General features: G+C 43.2%; 1 protein-coding gene across 2 annotated transcripts in view; it reads left to right on the top strand.

The window, feature by feature from the left end:
* Window positions 1-25,225, top strand: part of LOC144098904 (E3 ubiquitin-protein ligase SHPRH) — a 66,724-nt gene that overhangs the window by 30,368 nt on the left and 11,131 nt on the right. The window contains exons 13-21 of one of the 2 annotated variants that reach the window (XM_077631846.1): window positions 1,970-2,290; window positions 2,333-3,257; window positions 3,793-3,966; window positions 5,726-5,919; window positions 6,311-6,381; window positions 7,823-7,975; window positions 11,044-11,145; window positions 16,586-16,843; window positions 18,148-18,240. In XM_077631846.1, the coding sequence (XP_077487972.1) occupies window positions 1,970-2,290; window positions 2,333-3,257; window positions 3,793-3,966; window positions 5,726-5,919; window positions 6,311-6,381; window positions 7,823-7,975; window positions 11,044-11,145; window positions 16,586-16,843; window positions 18,148-18,240 (2,291 nt within the window). Of the gene's footprint in view, window positions 1-1,969; window positions 3,258-3,792; window positions 3,967-5,725; window positions 5,920-6,310; window positions 6,382-7,822; window positions 7,976-11,043; window positions 11,146-16,585; window positions 16,844-18,147; window positions 18,241-25,225 lie in introns of both variants that reach the window. The other variant, XM_077631844.1, reaches the window with a different exon arrangement.

Below are 25,225 nucleotides of genomic sequence, written 5' to 3' on the forward strand. Positions count from 1 at the left end.
TGAGGTCCTGTGTCTGACCCTATCATGGTCCTGTTGACCAGTTAGGGACTTCAGCATTCAACGCCACCGATGCTGGCTTTTCTGCGACTCGGGCTCCTTAACGTTGTAACATTAAAATGGGTGCACGCACTGATAGAAAAATTCTCAGTAAAAATCGTCTATTGCGTTTCTAACAGAGCCGTTTTGGAACCGAGCACCTTAGATGGCAAGCTTTCTGCTGCGCCCGAAAATAATTGAGTGTTTAAAATTCAGTGTTCTGCCCCTAGCACCACAATGTGCATCTCTTGCCACTGTTCTGAACTTGTACGATTCCAGAGCCTACAGCAGATGTGTGTTGCTGCCAGGTTTGAAAGATGGTGGATTAGTGGTCTAACTTCCCCTACTGGTAGCAGTTTCATCTGAGCTGGGATGGAAATGGCAGCTGCCACTGGCACTATTATGGCGGTTGCATTACCAACACGATTGAATGCTCCTCCTTTCTGGTGATATTGCTTGCGCCGCCATGTGGTTGCACGTGTCTGACTCCTTTTATTATAATTAGGTGTTCAATTTGCATAATTAAATTTGTGTGGCAAAATAAAGATAGTTAGAAGGCTTAAATTTTCGCAACATATGAGTGCCATGCTTAAAATTTCAACACATCGCTTATCTTAAATGTGATTCATGAAATTTTCCTCTGTTTTTAAGTCTTCGAGTTAACGAAGGATTACATATATTTTTCTTCTCGTCTTTTTTTTTTTATCCTTAAAGGAAGGCTTGGTCCGACATATGACGCAATCCTGAGTTGAGGTGGTTCTAGTGTAAAATGCTGGCACTTAGCTACTCGGGCAATGGGCTGTGTATTCGCATAGATATATTAATGGATACATTGCAGTGAATAAACCAATACGTATATGGTGAGCAATGTGTACTACATTGTTTTGGAATAGGGTGCTGCCAGTCAACACTGCAAAGAGAGGACACGAGTTAAGCTGTTGCTGCAAGTCCTGTTTCTTTACTGTGTGATGGTGTCCCATGTGGTATAGGTATGAGGCTAACGTTCTCTAGATTTAAAAGGAGAGGGAGTTCGACCCCACCCTCTAGCAAGAAATTTTGTGTGGGAAAACAACATTGGCCCCCTCTTGTTTTTACAAGAAAGCTCTCAAGAAATGCATGGTGCAAATAGGACCGCTCCGCACCCACTGTCCCTCCCTAGTGTAGCCCGTAACTCTGCCTCTGTGCACCTTGCAGTTGTATGGTACTTGCACTTTTGTACTTGAAAATTTTGCAATTATGTCCTGGATATGCAGGTTATCCACCGTCCATGAAAGGTGTTTTGGGGCATTGACGGGCTCAAAGCGATTTACGTCTTGGGCCTACTCTTAAAATATAGATACAACTATTGAATCTTTTTCCAGACACCAATTTGCAGAGGAGGAAAAAAAAAAACGTTTGAAATCAAAATTTCTTGCAACCCTGGGCAAATGGGTTTTCTTGTACTCTTTTTTGGTGAGCTTGTAGTATGTTCAACATATTAATGTTGGTCAGTTTCATTAAAATATGTGGTATTCTTTGCGCAGCTCTTTTGCAGCTGCAGACCGTAAAGTATTTCCAATGGTATTTAAACTAGCACATCAGCATTGCTAGTGGTCATGTTGCTATTATTTGCTTATTAATGCCATTATGTATACATATCAGTCAGGGAGACATTGTTGCAGTAAAGTTTCATTATAGGAGTAGGTTTCATTACAGGATTAACTAAAAAAATGTAAGCACAGTCAACAAAAAGTAAAATCAATAAAACATGCACACCCTGGTAGAACATGCATCACACATATCTTAGGAATCAAACATGAAGGAAACGAAAAACAGCCTGCACACATTCTTTATGTGGTCATTTGCGGAGATATTTAGTCTTAATATTTGAAATTTGCTTTTATAAATTCATTGTTTTGCAATATGAGGAGGCTGCATCCACTGCTCTTTGCAGGAATGGCGGGTATCCTCATTATCCGCGAAGAATTTAAGGAGGCTGCCGACACCTACAGACAAGTGCTTTGGTCAGCCAGAGACCACAGCAAGGACATCAAGACAGATCGGCTGCAGCAGCTGCATGCTCTGCACAACTTGGCACAGCTGCTGGACGTTCGCCAGCCTCCACGAAAAGCAATTGAGGCATCATCCACAGCCGACAGTCCCGCCTCTGGCAGTGGGTGTGCAACACTTGATGGGGAGCAAACTGACCAATCTGACCTTAGCCAGAGTGATGCCTTGCCTGGTGTTGATTTTGCTCGGGATGCCGTGTCAGAGAGTGCCCAAAGCGCTGAGAACGGCAACCCCACAGTGGAAGCAGAGGGTGCCCAAGGTGCTGGTAGCAGAAACTCCAGAGCAGAAGCAGAGGAAAGTGCTCAAAGTGCCGATAGCAGCACCTTCACAATTGAAGCAGAGGAATGTGCTGAAAGTACTGGCAGAAGCAACACCACAATGGAAGCAGGGGAGAGTGCTGGAAGTGCTCAAAATGCCCAGAGTGCTGGTAGCAGCAACCCTGCAGTAGAAGCAGATGAAAGTGCTCAAAATGCTGGTTGCAGTACCCCCGCTGAGGAAGCAGAGGAAAGTGTCCAGAGTGCTGGTTACAGTGACCTCAGCAATGTTATACCAGACATTTATGACGCTATACTGAGTTATGGTCCTGCAAATGAAGTAGCTCGTGCTTCCATTGGGGATGGCAGCAGTGACCCTTCAAATAGAACATTAGACTGTGATAAGAACTCTGGACGCTGTGACCACAAAAGCGCAGCTTCAGGCAGCACAAAGGCGGTTTGTGATCTTGTAGATGTGTCATTAAATAGTGTTATGGATACTGGTAATCGTGGTTCTATGACAGACGCTGTCCCTCAGGGCGGCACTTTGCAAACTAGAATTGAAGCAGCAAGAAAGCCAGCTGAGGTGATGAAGCCAGCTGTCGGGAAACGGAAAGTTTGTTACATTCCTCAAGCTCCAAGTGATGACAGGCTGCTAGAAGAAGCTGCCAAGCTGCGAGAGTCTTACCTGGAAGGCTATTTGACTCCAATCCACTCTGCCAGAGAGCAGTTCTCCCAAGCATCGCAAAGTGTTGAAGGAATTATGAAAAAATTTTCACTTTCAAAGGTCCGGCCATGGTGGAGTGCCCTGTTGGATGCAAGCTTGCAAAAAAGTAGGGATGAGTGGCTTGTGGCAAGAGTGAAGGATGACCTTGAAGCGAAAAAGTCCAGTGTCAAGGGTTCGAGCCTCAGTGACAAGTAGGTGCTCTTGAAGGTTGTCCGGCCATCTGTCTGCCTTTACATGTAATCAAATGACACTTCAAGCTGCTTTTTTTCTTAACAGTTTTTATTTTGTACATAGCTCTACCTGATAAACCTAATCGCCCTTTTTTCTTAAAGCGGTTTGTCGCTGCTGAAAACAGCATTGCGCTTTGCAAGCTTCTCTGCAAAGATGGCTGAACTGTACTTGGGTTGCCTAATGTAGAATAGTTTGTGGTGAATACTTTTTGCTGGTAGTTTTTTTTTTTTAGATTATTGCAGATGTCATACAGAGTTCATCCTTATGTGATATTTAAAATACAAAATTCATTGCAGGCACAGAATAAGCAAATGTCTGCATGCTGCAATTCATTTAACTTGTTGCATGCTACTTCATATCTGAACATAAGAACTGATGTCAAACATGACCACTTTGCTTTGTGCTTGATGCTTCAGGTGTCACAAGTGCTGAAATTCAGCAGTTTTTCGCCGACAGCTACTGAGGGTGTCTGTTTGTGTGCCAATATGTTTTCAGGTTTAGCAATGCTCATGGATTGCAATATGTGGTTGCCACACGGCTCGCACAGTTGGAAGCGTCCAGAAAAGACCTACAGAGTTCTGTGAGAGGTCTTTCTGCCAAGCCATCTGCTGAGGAAGTCATGTCAGCCATTGAATGCCATCTCAGGCCTAGCAAGAAGAAAAGGGAGAAGTAAGTACGTCCATGAAGAGAACAGCAGTTTACAGTTGGTAGTGAAGTGCTGCAAGGGGTAAGGGAATGTGTTTACTTAGGCCAGGTAGGGACCGCAGATCCGGATCATGAGAGTGCAACAACTAGAAGAATGGGGTGGAATGCATTTGGTAGATTCTCTCAGATCATGAATGGCAGTTTACCCTATCACTCGAGAGAAAAGTATATAACAGCTATCCCCGGTACTTACCTGTGGGGCAGAAACATGGAGGCTAATGGAAAGGGTTCAACGTGAGTTAAGGACGGTGCAGCAAGCAATGGAAAGAAAAATGGAAGGTGTAACGTTAAGAGACAGGAAGAGGGCAGAGTGGGTCACGGATCAAACCGGTTTAATGACATCCTAGTCGAAATCAGGAGGATGAAATGAGCTTGGGCAGGGCATGTTATGCAAAGGCAAGATAACCGCTGGTCCTTAAGGGTAACAGAGTGGATTCCAAGAGAAGGCAAAGCGTAGCAGGGGGCGGCAGAAAGTTAGGTGGACGGATGAAATTAAGAAGCTTGCGGGGATAAGGTGGCGCAGCTGGCACAGGACAGGCTTAATTGGAGAGATATGAGAGAGGCCTTTGTCCTGCAGTGGGCGTAGTAAAGCTGGTGATGACGATGATGAAGTAGGAGGATGCGAGTGTTTACCTGACACATTCAGTTTTCTCTCCTGTACTGCTGCTGCAACTGCCCAGTTACTTTTTGCATTTTGTAAAACCAGTTTGTTGCTTTATTTTTCAGGCTCAGTCTTTGCATTGCTTTGACTGCAATTATGAAGTATCAGTTCTATGCTGTCATGTGTCGGAGCCATTTATTTTGTCAGTGCCAATAACTTATAAATAAATATAGACCACAGCGGTGGCCGAGTGGTTGAGCATCCGCCTCGCATGCGGGAGGTGCGGGGTTCTATCCCCAGTGCCGTTGGGTACCCACCGGTGATACAATGGGTACAAGCTTCCCCTGGTCTGGTGCTCGGCTTATTTAGGGTAAATGCTTGGGAAATGGGTCTTTGACCCCACCTTGAGAAGTCGAAAATACCTTGTGCCATGGCGCTCTTTGGCCATAGATACCCTTGCACCATAAAAACCCATAATCATCATCAACTTATAAATAAAGAAATTCTGTCACCCTGATCTTTACTGCTGCGATGGCTCAGTGGTTATGGCACTTGGCTGCTGACCTGAAAGACTCTGGTTCGATCCATGCCACGGCAGTCGAATTTCGATGGAGGCGAAATTCTAGAGGCCCGTGTACTGTGCAATGTCAGTGCACAGTTCAATGCAAGAATCGCAGGTGGTAGAAATTTCCGGAGCCCTTCACTGTGGCATCCCTCATAGTCTGAGTCGCTTTGGGATGTCAAACTAAGCCAAACCTAATCTTTGCAGCAATTTCTTTTTGTAAAAAGCACCCAGTGACAGGAATTGCCTTCGTGGCACCATCTTGGGCAGTGCACATTTCAAGAATGCCGCCCACAAAATAGTTCTTAAGCCCTATTCTTTTTTGTGTTTAATATTTTTTTCCCACTTAGTTCTTAATGCATTCAGGTTTGGAAATAAAGTTAATAAGTGAAGAAGTCAATAAATGGCCTGAGGTTGTCTCAGTGTGAAATTCAAATCCACAGTAAAGCTTCTCATTGCTAAGTACAGTATGTAAATGAAAAATACTAAGTAAATGGCCTTGGACAGTCTCAAGACGAAATTCAATACCAGAGTTGAAATTTTTTTGCTGCTCTGTGCAGGTGCTTGTACTGCATAGTACATGAGATGTTCAACATGTATGAAAACCACCTGTTCTGCTTCACCGAGGACGCTTCGCATGAAGAAGCTCAGGACAGGGAAGAGGCGGTTTTCGGCTCACTCCGTCGTGGGAACTGGGGAGAGAGTGAAGTAGAGAAGATCATCAAGAGCCTCAGCAAGAATTCCTTCATTGGAGGCATGTCTGTCGGATTACGTGAACACACTACATGTGCACTTCTTCGCCTCATCATTAATCTTTTCAGTCACTGTGTTTCCATCTGCTCATCTAACTTGTTTGGTATTAGTTTAAGTTGCTGCTTGGAAGTAATGTGTCGGAAAATGGTGGAGTTGACATTCTGAACCCTTTGCTATAAGCTGTACAAGGCCACCTCAAGCCAGTCCTGTAAAAAAAAAAAAAACGCAGAAGCTCATTTCTAAGGTGGAAACTTCGGCATTTTACATTAGTTGTTACAATTCTGATGTGTGTGGCCTGTGTGCTTATGTTTAATAATGTGGCAGACTAGGAACTGCAGGTGCCAATTTGTGTGACCTATGGATAAATATTTCACCTGTTCTTTTACATTTAGGTGATGAAACCTTATGTGCTGATGGTCAGGTGCATGTCCAACTGTTTACTGCCTTGAAGAAGGAATTTCGGGTAAGTGCTCTTGCAGCGAATGTGTTGTTTTGCCTTACTTTTCTTTCCTCAAGCCTTGACAGGAATCACAATGTGTTATCGGGATTTGCCGCACAGCACAGCACTGCTTATGTGATGGATACAACTCAACTGTTGTCTAGCAACTGCAAAAGCAGCGTTGTATCCCTGTTGGACAAGTGTTTTCAACAGCTGTTGACTTGAGCAGTGCCAGCAGTCATTGAGCTCTCAGCGGCAGTTCAAGGCTACAGAGATTAGCAGTTCTAGTTGTAGGGGTCAACTGTCAAGACAGCAGCCGTCTATTTCGCCATATTGGCCGAATGTGCGAAATTTCTACGGCTGGATGTTCTTCAATCACATGAATGGTTGCTATCCAGGCTGATATAACTCCAGCTTAAGAACCTTTATATATATTTTTTATGCCTCAAAGTGGCCTGGAAGACTGTCAAAGTGCTAAGACAAACAAGCGGCTAGTGGATTGCCTTGGCTGTGTGCAGTGTTCGGCTGTGGCACACACAAAGCTCAAGCCTAGAGCAGAAATTGCAGTTCAGTAAAATAAAATATGAACTGAATGTTTGCGGTAAAATGTCAAAATGCAATGATATTTTTGTTCATAAATTTGCCACGTGTTGCATGGCCACATGATTAAGTGGTTGATCTAAGTTTTATAAAAAAAATGCCATGTAACTGCATGCATTTGATCAAGTGCTGTTCTGTTCAGTGACAGTGAGAAAGCTGACCTGTCATTTGGTTGAACTACAGTTTAAATGGCCATTGCAAGGGGTGTCTTGCAGTGCTTTAAAAACAGCACCATTTCAGAAAACTTGCTTCCTCTTTTTTAATGAAACTCGCACTACTATGTTTAGTGTGAGGTGTTAGGTTTGACATTTTGTGGTGTACTATAATTTGTGCATTAAATCAAGAAAGTTTTTCCAGTTCGATTTTGTGGTCAAGGCGACTTTCAAGTACTTATAACCTTTTAGTGTGGCTTAGGAGCTGTAAGACCCCCCAAGCAACAACAGCTGCACAAGCTGAATAAGAGACATTGTGTACTCAAACCTTCTAGCTTATGGTGTCCTCCTATGTGACAAGACTTGAAGCTAAATTGCTTGCATATTACAACACTAATTGAAACTGTGATGTAAATGATGGGTTGTGAGCTGTTCTGGTAAATTAAGAATGCATTTAGGCAGCTACTGTTTTCATTGGAACTATAATTTGTTCATTAGATAAAGGGATTTTATTAGGCCTTTTTGTCACTAAGGAGGCCGCCAAATTTTTATAACCCGGTGTTTGTTATTCGCACAGAACAAGATTCTTTGTGTGTCAGGTCGTTAAGCTTCTAAGTCTACTCTCATCCACAAAAAATTAATTGCTGAATTTTATAACTCAAGTTGTGCTTCCGTTTCTCTTGTGCCCTGCTGAAAACAATTTTTGTGCCTAGGCAATGCGAGCAGTCCACATGAACATCACGGACTTTGTGGGAGCCTTGGACGAGCTTGAGATGGCGACTGTGCGTTTGGAAGTCCAAGCGCCCAAGCCCAGCGAAGAGAAAGACGCAACACCTTTGCCTGTCAATGTCCTGAGGCCTTGGGAGGTATCACATGTCTTTTGTATGAAAACTCACTTCAGAAGATTTGCATAGGTTAATTATGCATCAAAGTCCTTGCTTTGACAAAGATGGACTGCTGGCATCTGAATGGGTGGAATCGTATTATACGCTATACAAATGGGCTAGTGATTTATAAGGGTGCATCTACTAAAGCATTAAGAATTGTGCAAGGTGTTAAAAGTGCAGAAAGAGTTCATATTGTGACGAAGAAGACGACTGCAGTGGCGCAGGCAGGAGCGCTCGCGCTAGGCCAGCAGCCATTAAATCACCTCATTGCCATCAATAATCGCGTCTCTTTCTTCGGCTGGCCGCCACGTAACATTTGGTGGAGCTTGCGGGGTATCATCGACATCCTGGTCCTGGAGCTTCGGCGTCCTGCGTCAGCCATGGTCGTCAGCTGGCTGCCACGTAACAATATTTACAGCATGCTAAAATAGAGATGGAAAACAAAAAGGAAGCTAGTATTGTTTCTTCATTTTGTTGTGCTGTGAGTATGAATCCTAACCAGTCCAGTTAGTTTTCTGCTGTCTTGTGGGAAAATAATCTGGAAGCTTACTGAATGAGAGCCGTTTTGCAGCAGAGCACATTTAGTGGCTCCACCCACCCTTTATGACCTTTTCTTGTCTTTACAGTTAAAATGAACTTTAATCAAACGAAATCCATGATAGTTTTTATAACTTCATGTCCTTAGAACACCACAAATTTTTGGCTTCAGTATAACGAAGCAAATTCTGCCACACTTCCAGCGTAACAAAATTTTATTGCTGGCTCGGAACAAAGCGGTGCCAAAACTGTAATGCAAACTCGAATGCTTAAGCAGAGGGCATACTAAGACACAATACCAGAGCGGAATATCTGACAGTAATGATCATGACCATAGTGGAGGGGCGCACTACCTGCCTCACTGTCCAGGGTAATATGGGCAAAGCTGGCGAATGTGGTGTTGAGCGAATCCACTTGAAGGCATAAAAAGAGGTGCAGCCAGCCACACCAGCCGCTCGGCTCTCACTACATTATTTTTCTTTCTTTTTTCTCTGTCCACACTAATATATGTTTTGCTCGGAATTGGTACTGAGTGCGGCACGCCTTCTGTGCTCAGAGCTAGCATGCCACGTTTATCGTGTTCAATTCCCGAAACTTGGTAAAATGACAGGAAGGGTCAGTGCCGTCAGCACACCCATGAGCTGTGAGCATTATGCCTCACAATTGAAAACCTTGCCTCTCACACAGACGATTTATGCACGGACACCAAGACACACATATCCTTGCGCTTGCGGTGGAAAAGTGACGAGGTGCGGATTGTGCTCAGTTTTATTTGATTGCGTGCTGACTAGAAGGCACTCATCTTGCTCTCGCTGACGAGGAAAAAGGAAGGGGGAGCCGGTGTGACCTGCTGCTACTGTCCCTAATTCCTCCTTTTTTCCCGGCCTTCCTGCGTTTTCCTGTCTCATTTCATTTTCATTTCATTTCAAATATTTATTCCAACATTACACCATACAGATATAATGTCGAGAATGGCAGGCAAAAAGCCTCCTGGAGGCTTGACCGGTCCTGCATCCTGGTGTACACTTGACAGAGCAGCGGTGGCAGTCAGCTCATCAGAACACAAGAAGTGAATAAAGAAAGCCCAAAACAAAACATAGAAACATTCACAAATATGTATGAAGGAGAGACAGAGATATTAAAGAAATAATAAAGACAAAAATATATTACATTTTATGCAGTATAGGAACGCATGAAGGCTTTAAAGTTTGACGGGTTCATGCTTAGAATGTCGATACCCATTTCAATTAGGGAATTCAACAACCTTGGTAAATTATTCTCAAGCATCTGTTTGCTATAATTAGTTCTGTATCTCGAAACATTCCATATTTCTGTGCGGCGTGTAGTGTAGGCAGGTACATTCTGATGCAGGTTCGCGATTTTCACTAACGTAAAATTATGTTTCCTGCTGCTATAGTAAAAATCCCGCAGAAGTCTGTATGTGTAAATGTCGTGAATCTTTCTTATATTATACTTCTGGAAGAGTGGTTCAGTGTGTTCCGTAAAGGATACACTGGCAATAATACGTAGAGCCCTTTTCTGCATGATTAATATATTATTAAGATTTGATTGTGTCGTTGTACCCCATACTAAATGACCATAATTAATGTGCGAGGCAAACAAAGCTGCTGCTACCACAAGGCCGCAGTGGTAGCAGCAGCGGAACGCACTGTCATGTCGGCGATGTGCTTGGCGATTTGCGGTTAGAAGGGCGATGATGAAAGCGAAACCTAAACTTCGCGGCTTCATTGTCATCACCTTAGAGGTGCTTGATGCAGTAAACATACTGAGGCGTTTGACGAGCCTGAAACGTGAGTGAGACCCAATGCGACCTTTATGGGCATATAAACGATGCAGAACGCTATTGCTGATGGCGAAGGAAGTGCATAATAACGAACCATTTTACCTGGTTTTTCCCGTGAGTGGTCTGTAACACGTTTTGAAGGATTCTTTGCATGCTAGGGGCTGAGTTGCGATGTAGCAAAATTTCAGCGTTACGAAGTATATTGCAGATTTTACGGACGTCATTATATTGAGGTTTAAATGTTTCATGTCGACTGTGTACACAGTGACTTTAGGCTCATTGGCCCAGCTACTCTAGTTAGCACTGGTTGCTTAGAAATGGCCATGTCAGCCTAACTGAGCCAGATTTTCTGTTCTCATCATGAACTTTTGAAGCATTAATAATAAAGTCTTTGAATTCTGCAAGCTTCTTGGGATTGCCAAGCCATCCATAGTATTCGGTGCAGAATATAGCAGATTATAAAACATTTCCAGCTGAATTTGTATTATTCTTATGGTGAAGTGTTTATTTGAGTAAACAGTGCAATTTCAGCTAGTCAAATAAATTTTTATGCTGGTCCACATGAGGCTGTTTTGTGCCATTTGATGCTAGCTCTTATTATGACATTTGTTTGTCACTGTCTAGGGCTTAAGCACATTATTGGATAAGCAGGTAGACTTATGCTGATTGTAGTATTGATGAATGTTTTATTTTTGACTTCACACAGGTGCCAGAGCAGTGGGAAAAGTTTCGCTTTGAAAAGGAACTTTACAAAAATGACCTGAAGAAAAAGTTGGGCCAGCTTTTTTACCTGCAAAATCTGGAAAAGGTAATGCAGATAAGGCGTACGCTTTGCTTTCACCATGCCATTATGGTCTCCTGCCTTACTTATACCTATAGTGCGCAGTCTGAAATGTCGCACAAGCCATCTTGTACAATATGGACATGTAAAACGATAACATCGGCCACTGTGAGAAGTTTAGCAGTCATATCCCAACACCTACCGCACAGAGTTGCTTTGTATCATAGCGAGGGCCGTAATCGGGAGCCTCCCTGAATCGTTGATGAGTAGTGCTTTGGCTATTTTCTTTTGCAAATTTCAATTTAAATAAAATTGAAATTTCCAATTTTTAAGAACGGAAATATACAGGTTTAATTATTAAATTATTTCTTATTTCAAATTTTATATTCTAAATGTAATGAAAATTGTAATTTAAATTATATATTTGTTTTATTTTCGGTTGTGAATTTAATTTTTATAATCTAAATTTAAGCACAAATTTAAATTTGAATTAATGTTTAATTTTAGCATTTAAAATTTTCACTATCAAATTTTTTAGTTATAAAATTTTTGTTAATGATGAATTTTTTTGGAGAGGGCAAAAACGATATGAAAAAGGATACCTTGGAGGGTACTGGTGCATCTCTTGTGCTATCCCCCTTTTGTGGGCTGAACAGGGAGTGTAAATGAGGCTGTGAATGCGAGTTATTTCGTTGCAAAGAATTTTTGCAGTTCAGTTACCTTAAAGAAATTTACAAGTTGTCAGTTGTGGCCAGTTATGGCTCTCACCTTATATTTTAAATGAGGTGGCAGTTGTTTAACTTCGATGGAGGTGAAATTCTAGAGGCCTGTGTACTGTGTGATGTCAGTGCATGTTAAGAACCCCAGGTGGTTACAATTTTCCGGAGCCCTTCACTATGGCATCCCTCATAGCCCAAGTCACTTTGGGATATCAAGCCCCCATAAACCATAATATTTTAAATGAGCTGCAGTCTAGTTTAATTAGTTCTTTTTTTGTCTGAATGTGTGGAAGTGTAGTTTTCTGTCAGTTTGCATAAAGCTTGAAAATGTAGTTCAGAATTTTGTTGCAGCTGGATGAGTTATGGCTGTGAGAGTAACATACCTCACTGCTTATGAACTAAACTGTATGGTTTATTTTGTCAGGTTTTGTGCAGTAAATAAATATATTTGTTTAATTGTATTATGAAAACATTTAAAGCACCTCTTTTGCAAGCTGACCTGCAACAGTGCCTCAGTGACTTCAGCATTTTGCTGTTGATCTGAAGGTTGTGGGTTCAATCCCGGCTGCAGCAGCCTTATTTCAATAGAGGCGAAATGCAAAAGGCACCCGTGCGTTGTGCAATGTCAGCACATGTTAAAGAAGCCCAGGTGGTCTAAAGCAGTTCGAAGCGCTCCACTAAGATGTCCCTTATAGCCCATGTGTCGTTTCGGACCATTACAATTAAATATGCTTGTTTTACTACCATGCTTGCATGCCTCTCGAAGGTACTTGGCTGTTTGGCTGACCTCACAACTTAGTAATTTTTGCAGCGTTGTTTAAAATGGGCCGTGTGTTAGGCTTGTTGTTGTCATGAATGTGGCAGTGCTGTGAAAGCCTTTACCTGACACACGATGTATATGGCTTAATTTTTCTTGAAGAAGCAACTTTACATTTGTAGTTACTTTAACTGAAAAATACATTACCTGCTGCGGTGACCTAGTGGCTGTGGTGTTTGGCTGCTGAGCGCAAGAATGCGGGATTGAATCCCGGCCGCAGCAGCTGTGTCTTGATGGAGGCAAATTGCAAAAACGTCCCTGTGCTATGTGATGCCATTGCACGTTAATGAGCCACAGGTGTCGAAATTAATCTCTCTCCACTACATCGTCTCTCATAGCTGATGTGCAGCATAGGGACATTAAGCCCCACGTACCACCACACATATTTACATGGCAGGTAACTGCACGCTCAAGGTCATTGCAATAACTTTTGAAAAAGACAAGAAAGAAACTAATGGGGCATTGCATAACTTGGGCATTAAATAAGTGCATGTAGATGCACTGGAAGATATTTACATGGGCTACAGAGGAACCGTAGTCTTTCATACGAGGAGTGAGAAATCAACTATCAGTAGGGTGTGGCAGAAAGAGAGTATGTGTGCTGTTATTCATCTCTTGTCAACATTTCCTTCTGATACTTCAATACTTCTGATACATTTCCTTTTGATACTACAAAACACTAGCAGTAGTGCTGGTTACAACAAAATCCTTGCTCTATGTGCCTTCTTAAGGAGTATCTGTGCTTTCATACTCTTTATGTGGAAGCCACAGAGTTGGGTGTAGTGAGAGGTGGATTGCAGCAGCATCTGACCGGGCGTGGGGCCCCTACAAAACGGTCAGGTGATATTTCTTGGGATGGGTGCTGCTGTAGGATACGCCCATGACGTGGTCGTGGCAAGACATGATAACACGCGATTCTTCCTTGCAGCCGCTCCATTCACTTCTAGAGCTGCATCCTTGATTACTACTTGTTTCTGTAAAAAAGTAACTGAATAGCAATAATTGATTACAGGAAAAAATTAATTACCCTGAACATTACTATATGAAAAAGTAATCAATCAATTAAAAAGTGGATAGATGATTACGATAGTCAATGCAAAATATGAGCACAGCTCTTCACGTATTTTCACGCCACTTGCCACGGCTGGCAGGTGGCATGTTGCGCTGCTAGTTACCCTCCGGGATGTTCCCATGCAGGTGACATGCGGCTCTGCCACTACTTGCCAGGGTTAGGTAGTGCTGACGACTATGATGCGGAACACAGGAAGAGGTGCCTAAGAGCTGCGCTTTAAAATCTTCAAGGAAATGTAATTTATTACAGTCACTTGGTGGTAACATGTTACAACTCTGCCCATTTGGATGGCAGCTGGCAGGCTTCGCCGCAGTACACAAGTGACTAGTGGTGCATCTGGAACTAGTTAAGGCGATGTTCGTGTTTTATCTCCCACCAGTGTTATCATCTCACATTTGCCAACAGTGCCATGAAAAGATGCAGCGACGTGAAGAATTGGTAGCCAGGCTATAAGCACGTGTTCACACCTCTCACACCCGTTGACAGCACCCCAGAAGCTGTGGGAAACACAGTTGTAGCCTTGCAGTTAACATTTTCCGCTCATGTCAGCTTGTCGCGGAAGTGGTGAAAACGGTGATAGCTTTCTCTCTGAGGTACCATTTTCCACGCGACACAGATGTGATGTGGGGAAGCCTCCTTAGCTGGTGCTTGGCTTGCCATCGTTGATTGCTGACACTGCTGACACCGCAACCCTAGCCAATATGGTGTGCAAAAGCAAAAAATAGGCTGGACACAATTAGCAATGGTGTGGGTGAATATTTGACAGTGTGATGAAGCCTCAGAAGACTGCAGTGATAGTGATAATTGAATGTTTCAAATCAAGCACTACATCTAGTTCTTGAAAGAAACAACAAACGATTACTGCCTACACAGTTATAAAAATGCCTAATAGTACTTCTTTCAACACAGTAGTCCACATCCTTTGCACTGTGCTTTTTTAAGGTGAGTGTACAGGTTATACGAGCAGATATTTTTTGTTGTTGTTGTTGAGGGGAGACGGGGGTCGAAATTAGGAGTGTGGGTTATATGCAGAGGTGGATTATATGTTCAAAAATATGGTATATGTTGGGTTCTGCTGCACTAAATACAGTTCACAAAGTCAAATAGTTAGTAGTATAATAGTCTAGTGGAGTACAAATATTAATCACATCTCTTCAACTCTAGAAAAGAAACTTAGGTCCTTGCTTAGAAAATTGAAATTCTTATAGCAGTCTGCTAAACTTGCAGCTTATTTAACATATATGAGACCTGCATTCAAGAATGCCAGTTTTATTGAGCCTCTTCCAAATTGGGCTGATTCAAAGGCTCGAGAAAATGCAATGCAGAGCAGCAAGGTTCGTTTTATCAATTTTCACATGAGGATTCCTTCACAGAAGTGCTCGGTTCACTGCAGTTAGCTTGTTCAGCACATCGTTGGCAATCGGACTGGCTGAGCCTTCATTATTATTTTTTTCTATCCAGGATTGTCAAATATTTACACAGCACACTACTTAGTTCCACAAGACTAAAAGAACTTGAAAACGTTGCTTTTATTACCATTTTTTCATAGAGCTATATTTCACATTGGGATTCCTTACCAGCTTTTGTCGCATAACCCAATGCAGTCTCATCATTTGAAAATAGGTCTAAACAGAATTTGTAAATTGAATTTCAGTTACATTGTAATTTTGTATTCCAGTTGGTGTTGTCGTTTGCACATTGCTTTTTTTTTTTCAACAATCTGCTTTTTGTTGCATAGTGTAAGAATGTTTGCTGCTCTCCACTCTAATGCCCCTTACCAGCCAACAGCATTCTTAAGTAAAAAATTGGCAGTGGCTTAACTTGGCTAAGCCTGCAATTCAGCGAAGAGCAAACACTCTTGCTAAGCGTCTGAGGCTCGTCCATGGCAGCTCTGCTACACGCTTGCGACAGCCGTTTTATATACCATGTGTCCCAGCTAACTTGATCCAATGGTTAAAAAATAAGTTATTAGAGACAGGAGAGTGAAACCAGTTTCATATTGGTGACAGCTACCTTGCGCACCACAGGCAATTTTTTGTTTCACAATTAATTAATAGTATAAAGTTAAACTATCTAAATTAATAAATATTGACTTAAGACAGCAAATTGCATTTGAAGAGTTGTCGAGCACCTTCAGAAACCCTCTTTCCATCACTTACGATAAGGAAACCTTCACGTGTGTCTTTTTTTCCCAGCTCCAAAGAAAGCCCGCGAAATACAAAATAAACCACGTGACTAACGCACTTGCGCGCCACGATCGTGCTACTCTCAAGTGTGGTTTGAGCAAACGAAATCACCTGCAGCCTTGACTCGACGGCCCCTCTGCAGCAGCAGATCGATATGTTGGCGGCGACAACTCACACCGTCATGTGTGCCACTGGCTGACGCAGACCAGAAACCACCGCCAACATATCGGCCTGTCGCTGGTGCGAGGCCGTCGAGTCAAGGCTGCAGGTGATTTCGTTGCAGGTGATTGAGCACTGTTTTTCAAAAATAAAACAATGTAATGTAATTGAACATAAGGATAGACCTCTGCGTTCATTAGTGCCTGGAGAGCAGATACAAGTGAGGTTGATTAACACTTCTAAAGAAGAGTCCTTGCTCTTTCAAAGTGAAATTGCAGTCTGCATGTATTGAGCTTCCTTTGGGTAAGAGCGCCTAATTTTGCTGTTGGTGGCTCAGTTGTCTTGTTCGCATTTAATTTCTTGCTGATAGTACGTCGGAGCAAGTGGCGGTAAGTGTACCAGAAAAACTTGCAGGTTTTCAATGCGTTCCTGGTTTCAAAGATGGCTGCTATCACATTGGCACAAATTATGTATATGTTAGCATATGGAGTGTGTTGTGCCCTTGCTACCACAGGCTGGCAGCCACAAGAACGGTGAGAGCAACCCCGAACCGTGCCCCATCTGCTGCAGTGCACTGGGCACAAGGTGGAGTGTGATGCTTTGCGGCCACAGCTTCTGCCTGGAGTGCATCCGGATAATCTGTAACACACCATCACACTCGCGCAATGGCAAGCTTCTTTGCGCCATATGCCGGCGTGACTGTGCTGCTGGGGACATCTTTTACGTCGACACCAACTCTCCACAGGCCCAGCAGTCTAGGTTCGCCATCAAGGTGGGGCTTGTTTTTCATGCTGTCATGGTAACAGTCAGTGTTCTTGTGTCTGCAGTGTGTATGTGCACGAATTTTGCAATTCATGGTTGCTGCCTGGCATTGCACAACTAGAGAGCTGCGAAAGCCACTGCAAACATGCTGAAAACATGTGTATGGTAGTCCATATTTACCGTCAAAGGGGCCCTGTTTTTTATGCTGTCAGCCTAAAACGGACTAAAGACTTGTGGCTCGCAATTTTTACACGATTGATGTGTTTGGAAGCCATTTCATGCGAGGCAGGGATGCTTCCACTCTGTCGCGACTATTCTTACCCGCCACGGTGGCACAGTGGTTAAGGCGCTCGGCTACCGAGCTGGAACACCCGAGTTCGAACCCGATGGAGGCGAAATACAACCATGTGCAGTGCGATGTCACTGCATGTTAAAGATCTCCATGGGGTAGAAATTATTCCGGAGCCCTCCTCCTCTCTCTCACCTCAGGGCACCCCATGTTTTTCCCTCTTTCTTCCTTCACTCCCACCTTCCTTCCCTCCCTTGCAGAGCAGCCTAGTTCCCATGTCCACTAACATATGTGAGACAATTACTGTGCCATTTCCTTTCCTCAAAAACCGATTATCAGGTTTTTTCATTTCATCTTGTCTGAAGTGCAGTGTAGTTCAATGAAGGCAGAGAATTACTGGTTAAGCAAAGGGGCATTGTTTGGACATGGTTGATAGAACTGCTCACTACACCTGCATCATCTGAGCCCCCCCCCCCCCCCTTTTCCCAAAAAAAGGAAAATCCTGCTGCCATAAAACACATGGCGTCAGTATACTTGGCAGTATGCACTTGAAAGTTTTCTTGCGTTTTCATAACTCTTGGTTGGTCAACATCTTTCTGTTGAAGAAGCTTTTCCCACTTTTGATAGTCTAGAAACAGCGGGAAGTCAGGGTGCTCTCATCAAGATGTAGTTCATTACCGAGGAGAACATTGTGGGTCTTCTGAATAGTTGAGAACTGTGTCCTAAAGGGGTTACACTGAACCGGAATGCACTCAGTGTGGTCTGAGCAGGTCATTTGTGTTTTGTGTGAAGGTCAAATATGTTTTTTGAAATGGTCTAAATTAATTTTTGTGTCTTTTAGGAAGTTCTGAAATGTTACCATCAGCCAGCTCCTTGTGGTGTGTGATCATCGTCTTGTGTTAATAAGCCTTTTGCTTCGGCTTCTATTGAGGCGCTTTAAGATATGTAGTGCTGCTTCTAAGTTCAACATTCTCCGATAATGGTGATGACTTGAAACGCTGACTGTGAGCAATGTTCATTTGCAGGGTAGCCACAGCACAAAGGTTGGCGGCATTTTGGAGACTGTACTAGAGATCAAGGCAGATGACCCTAATGCCAAAATTCTCATGTTCTCCAATGTAAGTTACCGAAACCTGGCTTTCAATGAACTGACCTGTTTAGTAATCCACAGCCTACCTGGCAGCCTATGTTTAGATCCTCTGTGATGTGTGATGTGCAGCTGCTCTCAGCTGCCAAATTTTAGTCGGTGGTTAATATGGTTAAATGTGATGGACAATGTGCAACAGTGTAGGGAGTTAGAAAGTGAAAGAAAGGATAGTCATGCTTAGACTCCTCTGTATCCCTGTTTATGAATGTGGCATGCTACAGGACAAATATAAATCAATGCTGCACGTAGAGTTTGTTGAGAGGTAGTCCTTAAAAATGGACATAACAAATTATTAAAAAATACTAGCTTGTGTGTGCATATGCTGCTTACAAATGACAGGAACAAATGCTTGTTGGCAGTTCATTTATTTATTATTTTATTTATTTATTTACAGTTCACATGACAATCAGTCACTGAACCGTGTATGACACAAAGCACACATGCTTCATACTGTGCGGCTTCTCGAAACCAGTTACATGGAGAAGTCATATTCAAGGCATTGGTGGTGCTAGATTTCAGTGCATATTGAACACTTTTGGATCTTGCAATTAGATAAAAGCCATTTGTTGCCCATGGGAACAGTTGGGAATAAGAATAAACGGAGACTACCTAAATAATCTGCGATTTGCTGATGAAATTGCCTTGCTGAGTCACTCAGGAGGTGAACTGCAAATCATGATCAATGAGTTAGACAGGCAGAGCAGATCGATGGATCTAAAAATTAACATGCAGAAAACCAAGGTAATGTTCAACAGCCTAGCAAGGGAACAACAGTTCATAATTGGCAGCGAGAGCCTAGAAGTTGTGACGGAATACGTCTACTTATAGCAGGTAGTGACAGCTGATCCGGATCATGAGAGGGAGATAACTAGAAGGATAAGAATGGGGTGGAGCGCATATGGCAAATTCTTGCAGATCATCAGTGGCAGTTTACCAATTTCCCTCAAGAGGAAAGTGTACAACAGCTTAATCTTACCGGTACTCACCTACGGGGCAGAAACGTGGAGGCTAACAAAAAGAGTTCAGCTTAAGTAAAGGACAACTCAGTGAGCCATGGAAAGAAAAATGATAGCTGTAACGTTAAGAGACCGGAAGCGGGCAGAGTGGGTGAGGGAACAAACACGGGCTAATGACATCCTAGTCGAAATCAAGAGAAAGAAATGGGCTTGGGCAGGGCATGTAATGCGAAGGCAAGATAACCGCTGGTCCTTAAGGGTAACGGAGTGGATTCCAAGAGAAAGTAAGCGTAGCAGGGAGCAGCAGAAGGTTAGGTGGGCGGATGAGATTAAGAAGTTTGCAGGCAAAGGGTGGATGCAGCTGGCAAAGGATAGGGTTAATTGGAGAGACATGGGAGAGGCCTTTGCCCTGCAGTGGGTGTAGTAAGGCTGATGATGATGATGCTGATGTTGCCCATGTACAGCATGTTACACATAAGTTTTAATACTATAAATTTTGGGCTTCTTTTATGCTATTTGATTAAAAACCGCATGGCTGGTATTTTGTTGCACACCAGTTTACAGTAAAAGCAGCTTAGTTGTTGTTTATCTCTATTTCTCTGTCCATATATGGGATTGTGTTTTTTGTTCTTAAAACTCCGCACAGGCCATGAAAAGTGGCCAGTGAAGTCTATAGTCAAACCTGGATATAACGAAATTGAAAAAAGTTCGCACTTTTTCGTTATATCCAGGTTTTCGTTACATGCAGTTTGGGGTTAAGACTGGTAAGGATCACACCAAAACGAAATAAAATTGCAACAGATATCGATTCAAGTGAACTCTCCATTCAAAAAATTTATTTAATAGAGAAAAGCTGTGTAATTTTCACTTACTGTTTTTGCCCGATCGAAGCCACTACTCGGCGCTCCAAGGAAGCTAAGGCATCCAGGGCTGCTTCATCGTCCTGCGAGCCGACGAAACGGCGCAGAACGTCCACCACGTCCATCAGTTCCCTCGCGGTAGGCACCGCACAAAACGTATCAGGCTCCGACGAACTGTCACCGTCAAGGCTATCTTTAACGGTTTCCACAAGTGCCGCATCAGTCATCTCTTCTGTAGACACGGCGCCGTTGTTCACAAAGAAAAAGTCGCACAGTTCGACACCGTCGGTCACCCCACCGTTCATGCGTAGTTCATCCCATGCTTCTGCGACCTTGGGTGGGCTTGAACGTTTGTCTTCAGTTACTGTAGCTTGAACGGCCTTATTTACCTGAGCCTTGGCGAAGCAATTGGCGATCACTTGTGATCCGGCCTCTTGCCACGGCGCAGCAAGCATTTTGATTGCTTGGTAGATGTCCACTTTCGTTGGCTGTTCAAGGCGGATGTCCAGGAGCATCTTTTAAATCATACGACGGCGATAACAGCATTTAAAGTTGTTAATAGCCCCTTTGTCTAAGGGTTGTATCAGAGAAGTGCAGTTTGGTGGCAAATACTGCAGCTCGACGTTCAAAAGCTGTAGGCCTTCCACATGGTGCGCGGAGCAGTTGTCAAGCAGCAAACAAATGCTGCGGCCTTGTCGCTTGACATCTTGGTTGAGCTCCTTCAGCCAGTCGGAAAAAATTGCCCGCGACATCCAAGCTTTGGAGTTTGCCACATATTTTACTGGCATCCGCCATGTTCCTTTAAAACGTCTGGGCCGGGCATTGCAGCCAATAACCAATGGGATTCGCTTGCTTGTCGCTGCCATCAGTGCTGGCGCAAAGCAAAACCGTCACACGGAGTTTACTTTGCTTTCCCCCGCGGCAGTCCTCTCCCTTTAGTGACAACGTGCGGCTCGGTCACATTTGGTAAAACAGGGCCGTCTCATCAGCATTATAAATGTCGGCAGCTTCCGAGTGGCTGAAAATGTCGGGAAGCTTCTCGGCCACCCACGAGGCAGCAGCATCGCTGTCTGCGGAGGCAGACTCGCCAGATATCACTTTTCCGACGACACCGTGCCGGCTTTTAAATCCTTGTAGCCAGCCGTTACTTGCTTTGAAGTCGTCATGGCCCAGGGTGCAAGTAAAATCTATGGCTTTCTGCTGCAAAATCGTGCCACTTATGGGCATGTTTTGTACTCGTCTGTCCAAAAACCATGCAAACACGGCGTTGTCCACATCAGCATACGTCGATGTCTTCAGTTTTTTCTTCTTGGCACTTATGCCCGACTCCATCGCACTGCGGATGCTTTGTTCTATAGCAAGAATGGTTGAAAGGAAGCTGGCTGGTGTATTGAAGCGGGCAGCGACATCCTTTTTTTCACCGGCGGTAACCGCATTCAAAATCTAGAGCTTATCTTCAAGCGACAAAACTTTGCGTTTCCTCACAGCGGAACTCATTGCAACGAACCGACACCGTAAAGACACACCAGCACACACACATCAACATGCTGATGAAGAAGGCTTACCATAAATGCGCTGCAAGACACCACAGGGTCATTCAATGCCAAACGTCCCAGACGTTGCGCTCGACTATCTCCAGTTTGTTAAAAAAAAATTCATGGAAACTTATCGTAATGTGCGCAATGAAAGCCTGAAATATGCTGAAAAAAATTTATTCCTGAGGTGAGGGCAGTTTGAATGTTTAGAAGAGGCGAGAAACCAGGTACTGCTTAAAAATTAATAACAAGTTCAAATTTTTAGAAAACACTTCAAACATTGTTTCATTTACATTTGCACAGATTCTGTCTTTCGATATAATTCAGAGGATGCAGCTTTACATGGCATAAACATTATTAAAAAAATCGAGAAAAGTATGAGAAATTGAAAATATCATTTTTGTTATTTTTTGTTTTAAATATCAACTTGCTCTTGGAAATTCGGAAATAGCCGCTTTGTTTGCCTAGATGTCTAGTGCTTATAATAAATGTTAGTTGATAAAACTGCGTGCACCAAAGTAAAAAAAATACTAAAGTTGCAAAAAGTTTGTTTTGAGCCAAAAATACTTGTTAATTTCACCCTGAAGTGGTCCAAGTAAAAATATAAACAATAATGGGTTACGTAGAACGGTTTATTGCCTTTCATTTCTGAAATTTTTGTTTAAAGCGAAAATAAGAATTTTTGAAGTTGAGCTCTTGGGCCGCAAGTTGCATAGTCTCTTAACGCCTCTTCACCGCAGAGCATGGCACCTGGCATGGCACAACACTTATGGCCAGATAACTTCGTTTGGTGTCGTTCGCTGTCGTGCATTTTCAGGGCTGGAGCTAAAGAAGGTATCGCGCGACATTCTGCGGATGGTACGCAATAAACGATATCGTTTTTGCTTTTGAAGCTCGAACAGGCCCGCTTTGGTGTGGGGCGGCCAAGACCACAAGGAGGGATGACCAGCTAGCATGGCAGCCATATCACAAATGCTTTATTTATATCCGAAAAGATCGCGGAGAGGGCGCGCCTCAGAGCGCATGCACGTGAAGGCGCGAAGTGCACACCGCTGCGGCGAGTAACGCGAGACGCTCTGACGGTGAACGCGGCCCGCTCGCGCATAGGTGCGTCGCTCGCATGAAGGTGCTTCGCCAGCATAGTGGCTCGTCTACAGTTGTCGCTGGAGTATTAATGCTGAAATTGCACTGATTAAATCAACTACAACAAACAAATCACATCGGAAACAACCGGACATGAGCCTCAGACGGCCACAAGAGTCAGGTACTGCGTGTTGCTGTTGCGTCGCGGATTGTTTCAACAGCGGATAATTCTAGTCATTTCCAGATCGGCGTCTCGCAAGCTCTTATGCTGGTGATTACATCTGTCATGGCGCCGACAAGAATGACTGACTGCGACAGAACCACACCGAACAGCTAGCTCTCTTGGGCCCTAGCAACGTTAGGAAAATCTTTTCCCACGAAAACTTGTCAGACTACTCAACGTTCCCATGCTTGCCTGCAGTGCAAACCTCACTTGAGAACAAGTACTATCGATTTCACGTGGATACAGTGTCGGCAGTGTCGTGCTCTGCGGTGAAGTGGCGTTAAGAGATGACGCAACTTGCGGCCCAAGAGCTCAACTTCAAAAATTCTTTTCTCGCTTTAAACAAAAATTACCTCGATAAAAATTTCAGAAATGAAAGGAAATAAACCGTTCTACATAACTCGTTATTGTTTGTATTTTTACTTGGACCACCTCAGGGTGAAATTAATGAGTGTTTTTGGCTCAAAATGCACTTTTTGCAACTTTATTATTTTCTTATTTTGGTGTACGCAGTTTCATCACCTGTAACATTTATAATAGGTACTAAACATCTTGAGAAACAGAACGGCTATTTCCGTATTTCCGAGAGCAAGTTGTTATTTAAAACAAAAACAACAAATATGATACATTTTCATACTTTTTTCGATTTTTAAAGAATATTTATGCTGTGTAAAGCTGCATGCTCCGAATTATATTGAAATAAAGAATCTGTGCACATGACAATGAAAAAATTTTTGAAGTGTTTTCTAAAAATTTGAACTATAGTAGGGTACAACTTAAAACAACAGCAGTTGTTAACACTGGGCCACGGTCGGCGGCGTACTGTGTTACTCCGCTAGCCAGTCACAAAAGTGAACGAAATCAGCTTTTTAATATTTGACTTTATTAAACAAGCCAGGTATCAAAATTCTAGAGCTTATAACTTTTTTCTCATGGTTAGCTTCTTGTTTAGGCGACAAGAGAAGTTTTAACAACGGCTAACATTTTTGTCATGGAGGAATTCTGTGCGCCGGTCCTAAATGTGGGCGAAGCTTCACTGCAGACTTGAGTTGTATCCGACTATAGTTATTTATTTTTGAGCAGTGCCTGGTTTCTTGCCTTTTCTAAATATTCCAACTGTCCTCACCTCACGAATAAATTTTTTTCAGCAAAAATATTTCAGGCTTTCATTACGCACATTACGATAAGTTTCCATAATTTTTTTGAACAAATTGGAGATGGTCGAGCGCATCGCCTGGGACGTTTGGCGTGGAATGACCCCACAAGGATGGATGGATGGATGGATGGATACGGCTGAACCCTTTACATCGGGCGGTGGCTCAAGCCACCTAGCCATGTCTTGTGAAATTTTACTCCTGTCTTGCTTTTAGCCACCAATCAGATAACCTTCGCTTGGTTACTTCTAAGCTCTTAAAATCCACTTTCCCTTCACTATCCCTAAACCCCAATGCCTTGGGTAAGTCAGCCCCGCTGCCTTCCACTGTAGGGTGAAGCCCTTTACAGAAAAGTATCAAGTGTTCAGCCGTTTCCTCCTCCTCTCCGCACGCAATGCACAAAGTGTCTATCTCCTGGTACCTGACTCTATACGTCTTAGTCCGCAAAACTCCAGTCCTGGCCTCAAACAACAAAGAACTTCCCCTACAATTATCATAGATATTTTCTTTGACAATTTCCTGTTTAAAGGTCCGGTATGTTTCCAGTGCCGATTTCGTCAGCATCCCTGTTTTCCACAAAGCTCTCTCTGTTCCTTTAACCTTTTTCTTAACCGATAATTGCTGATTTGCCCCCTCACTGCTGTCCAGATATTTGCTTGTCAATTTTCTAGTTCGCTTTCTCCATTTCGTGCCAACATTCTTTATATACAGGTATCTGAAAACTTTCCTAGCCCACCGCTTTTCCTCCATCTTTCTCAATCGTTCCTCAAATGCTATCTTACTGCTAGCCTCTCTGCTCTCGAAAGACGCCCATCCCATATCACCCTGTACCCCCTGATTTGGTGTATTGCCATGTGCTCCCAAAGCTAACCTCCCTACTCCCCGTTGCCTAATTTCCAGCCTTGCTTGAACATCTGGCCTCATACACAGGACCGCATTCCCGAAGGTCAGGCTAGGGACCATCACCCCTTTCCAGATCCCTCTTACCACCTCATACCTATTGTAATTCCACAGTGCCCTATTTTTCATGACAGCTGCATTCCTACTAGCTTTATTCATTACATATTTTTCATGCTCTGTCAGATACTCAACACTGTTATTTATCCACACCCCAAGATACTTGTACTCATTCACTACTTTTAGCA

The sequence above is a fragment of the Amblyomma americanum genome, chromosome 7 (genome assembly GCF_052857255.1).
Source record: "Amblyomma americanum isolate KBUSLIRL-KWMA chromosome 7, ASM5285725v1, whole genome shotgun sequence".
Lineage (NCBI taxonomy): Eukaryota > Metazoa > Arthropoda > Arachnida > Ixodida > Ixodidae > Amblyomma > Amblyomma americanum.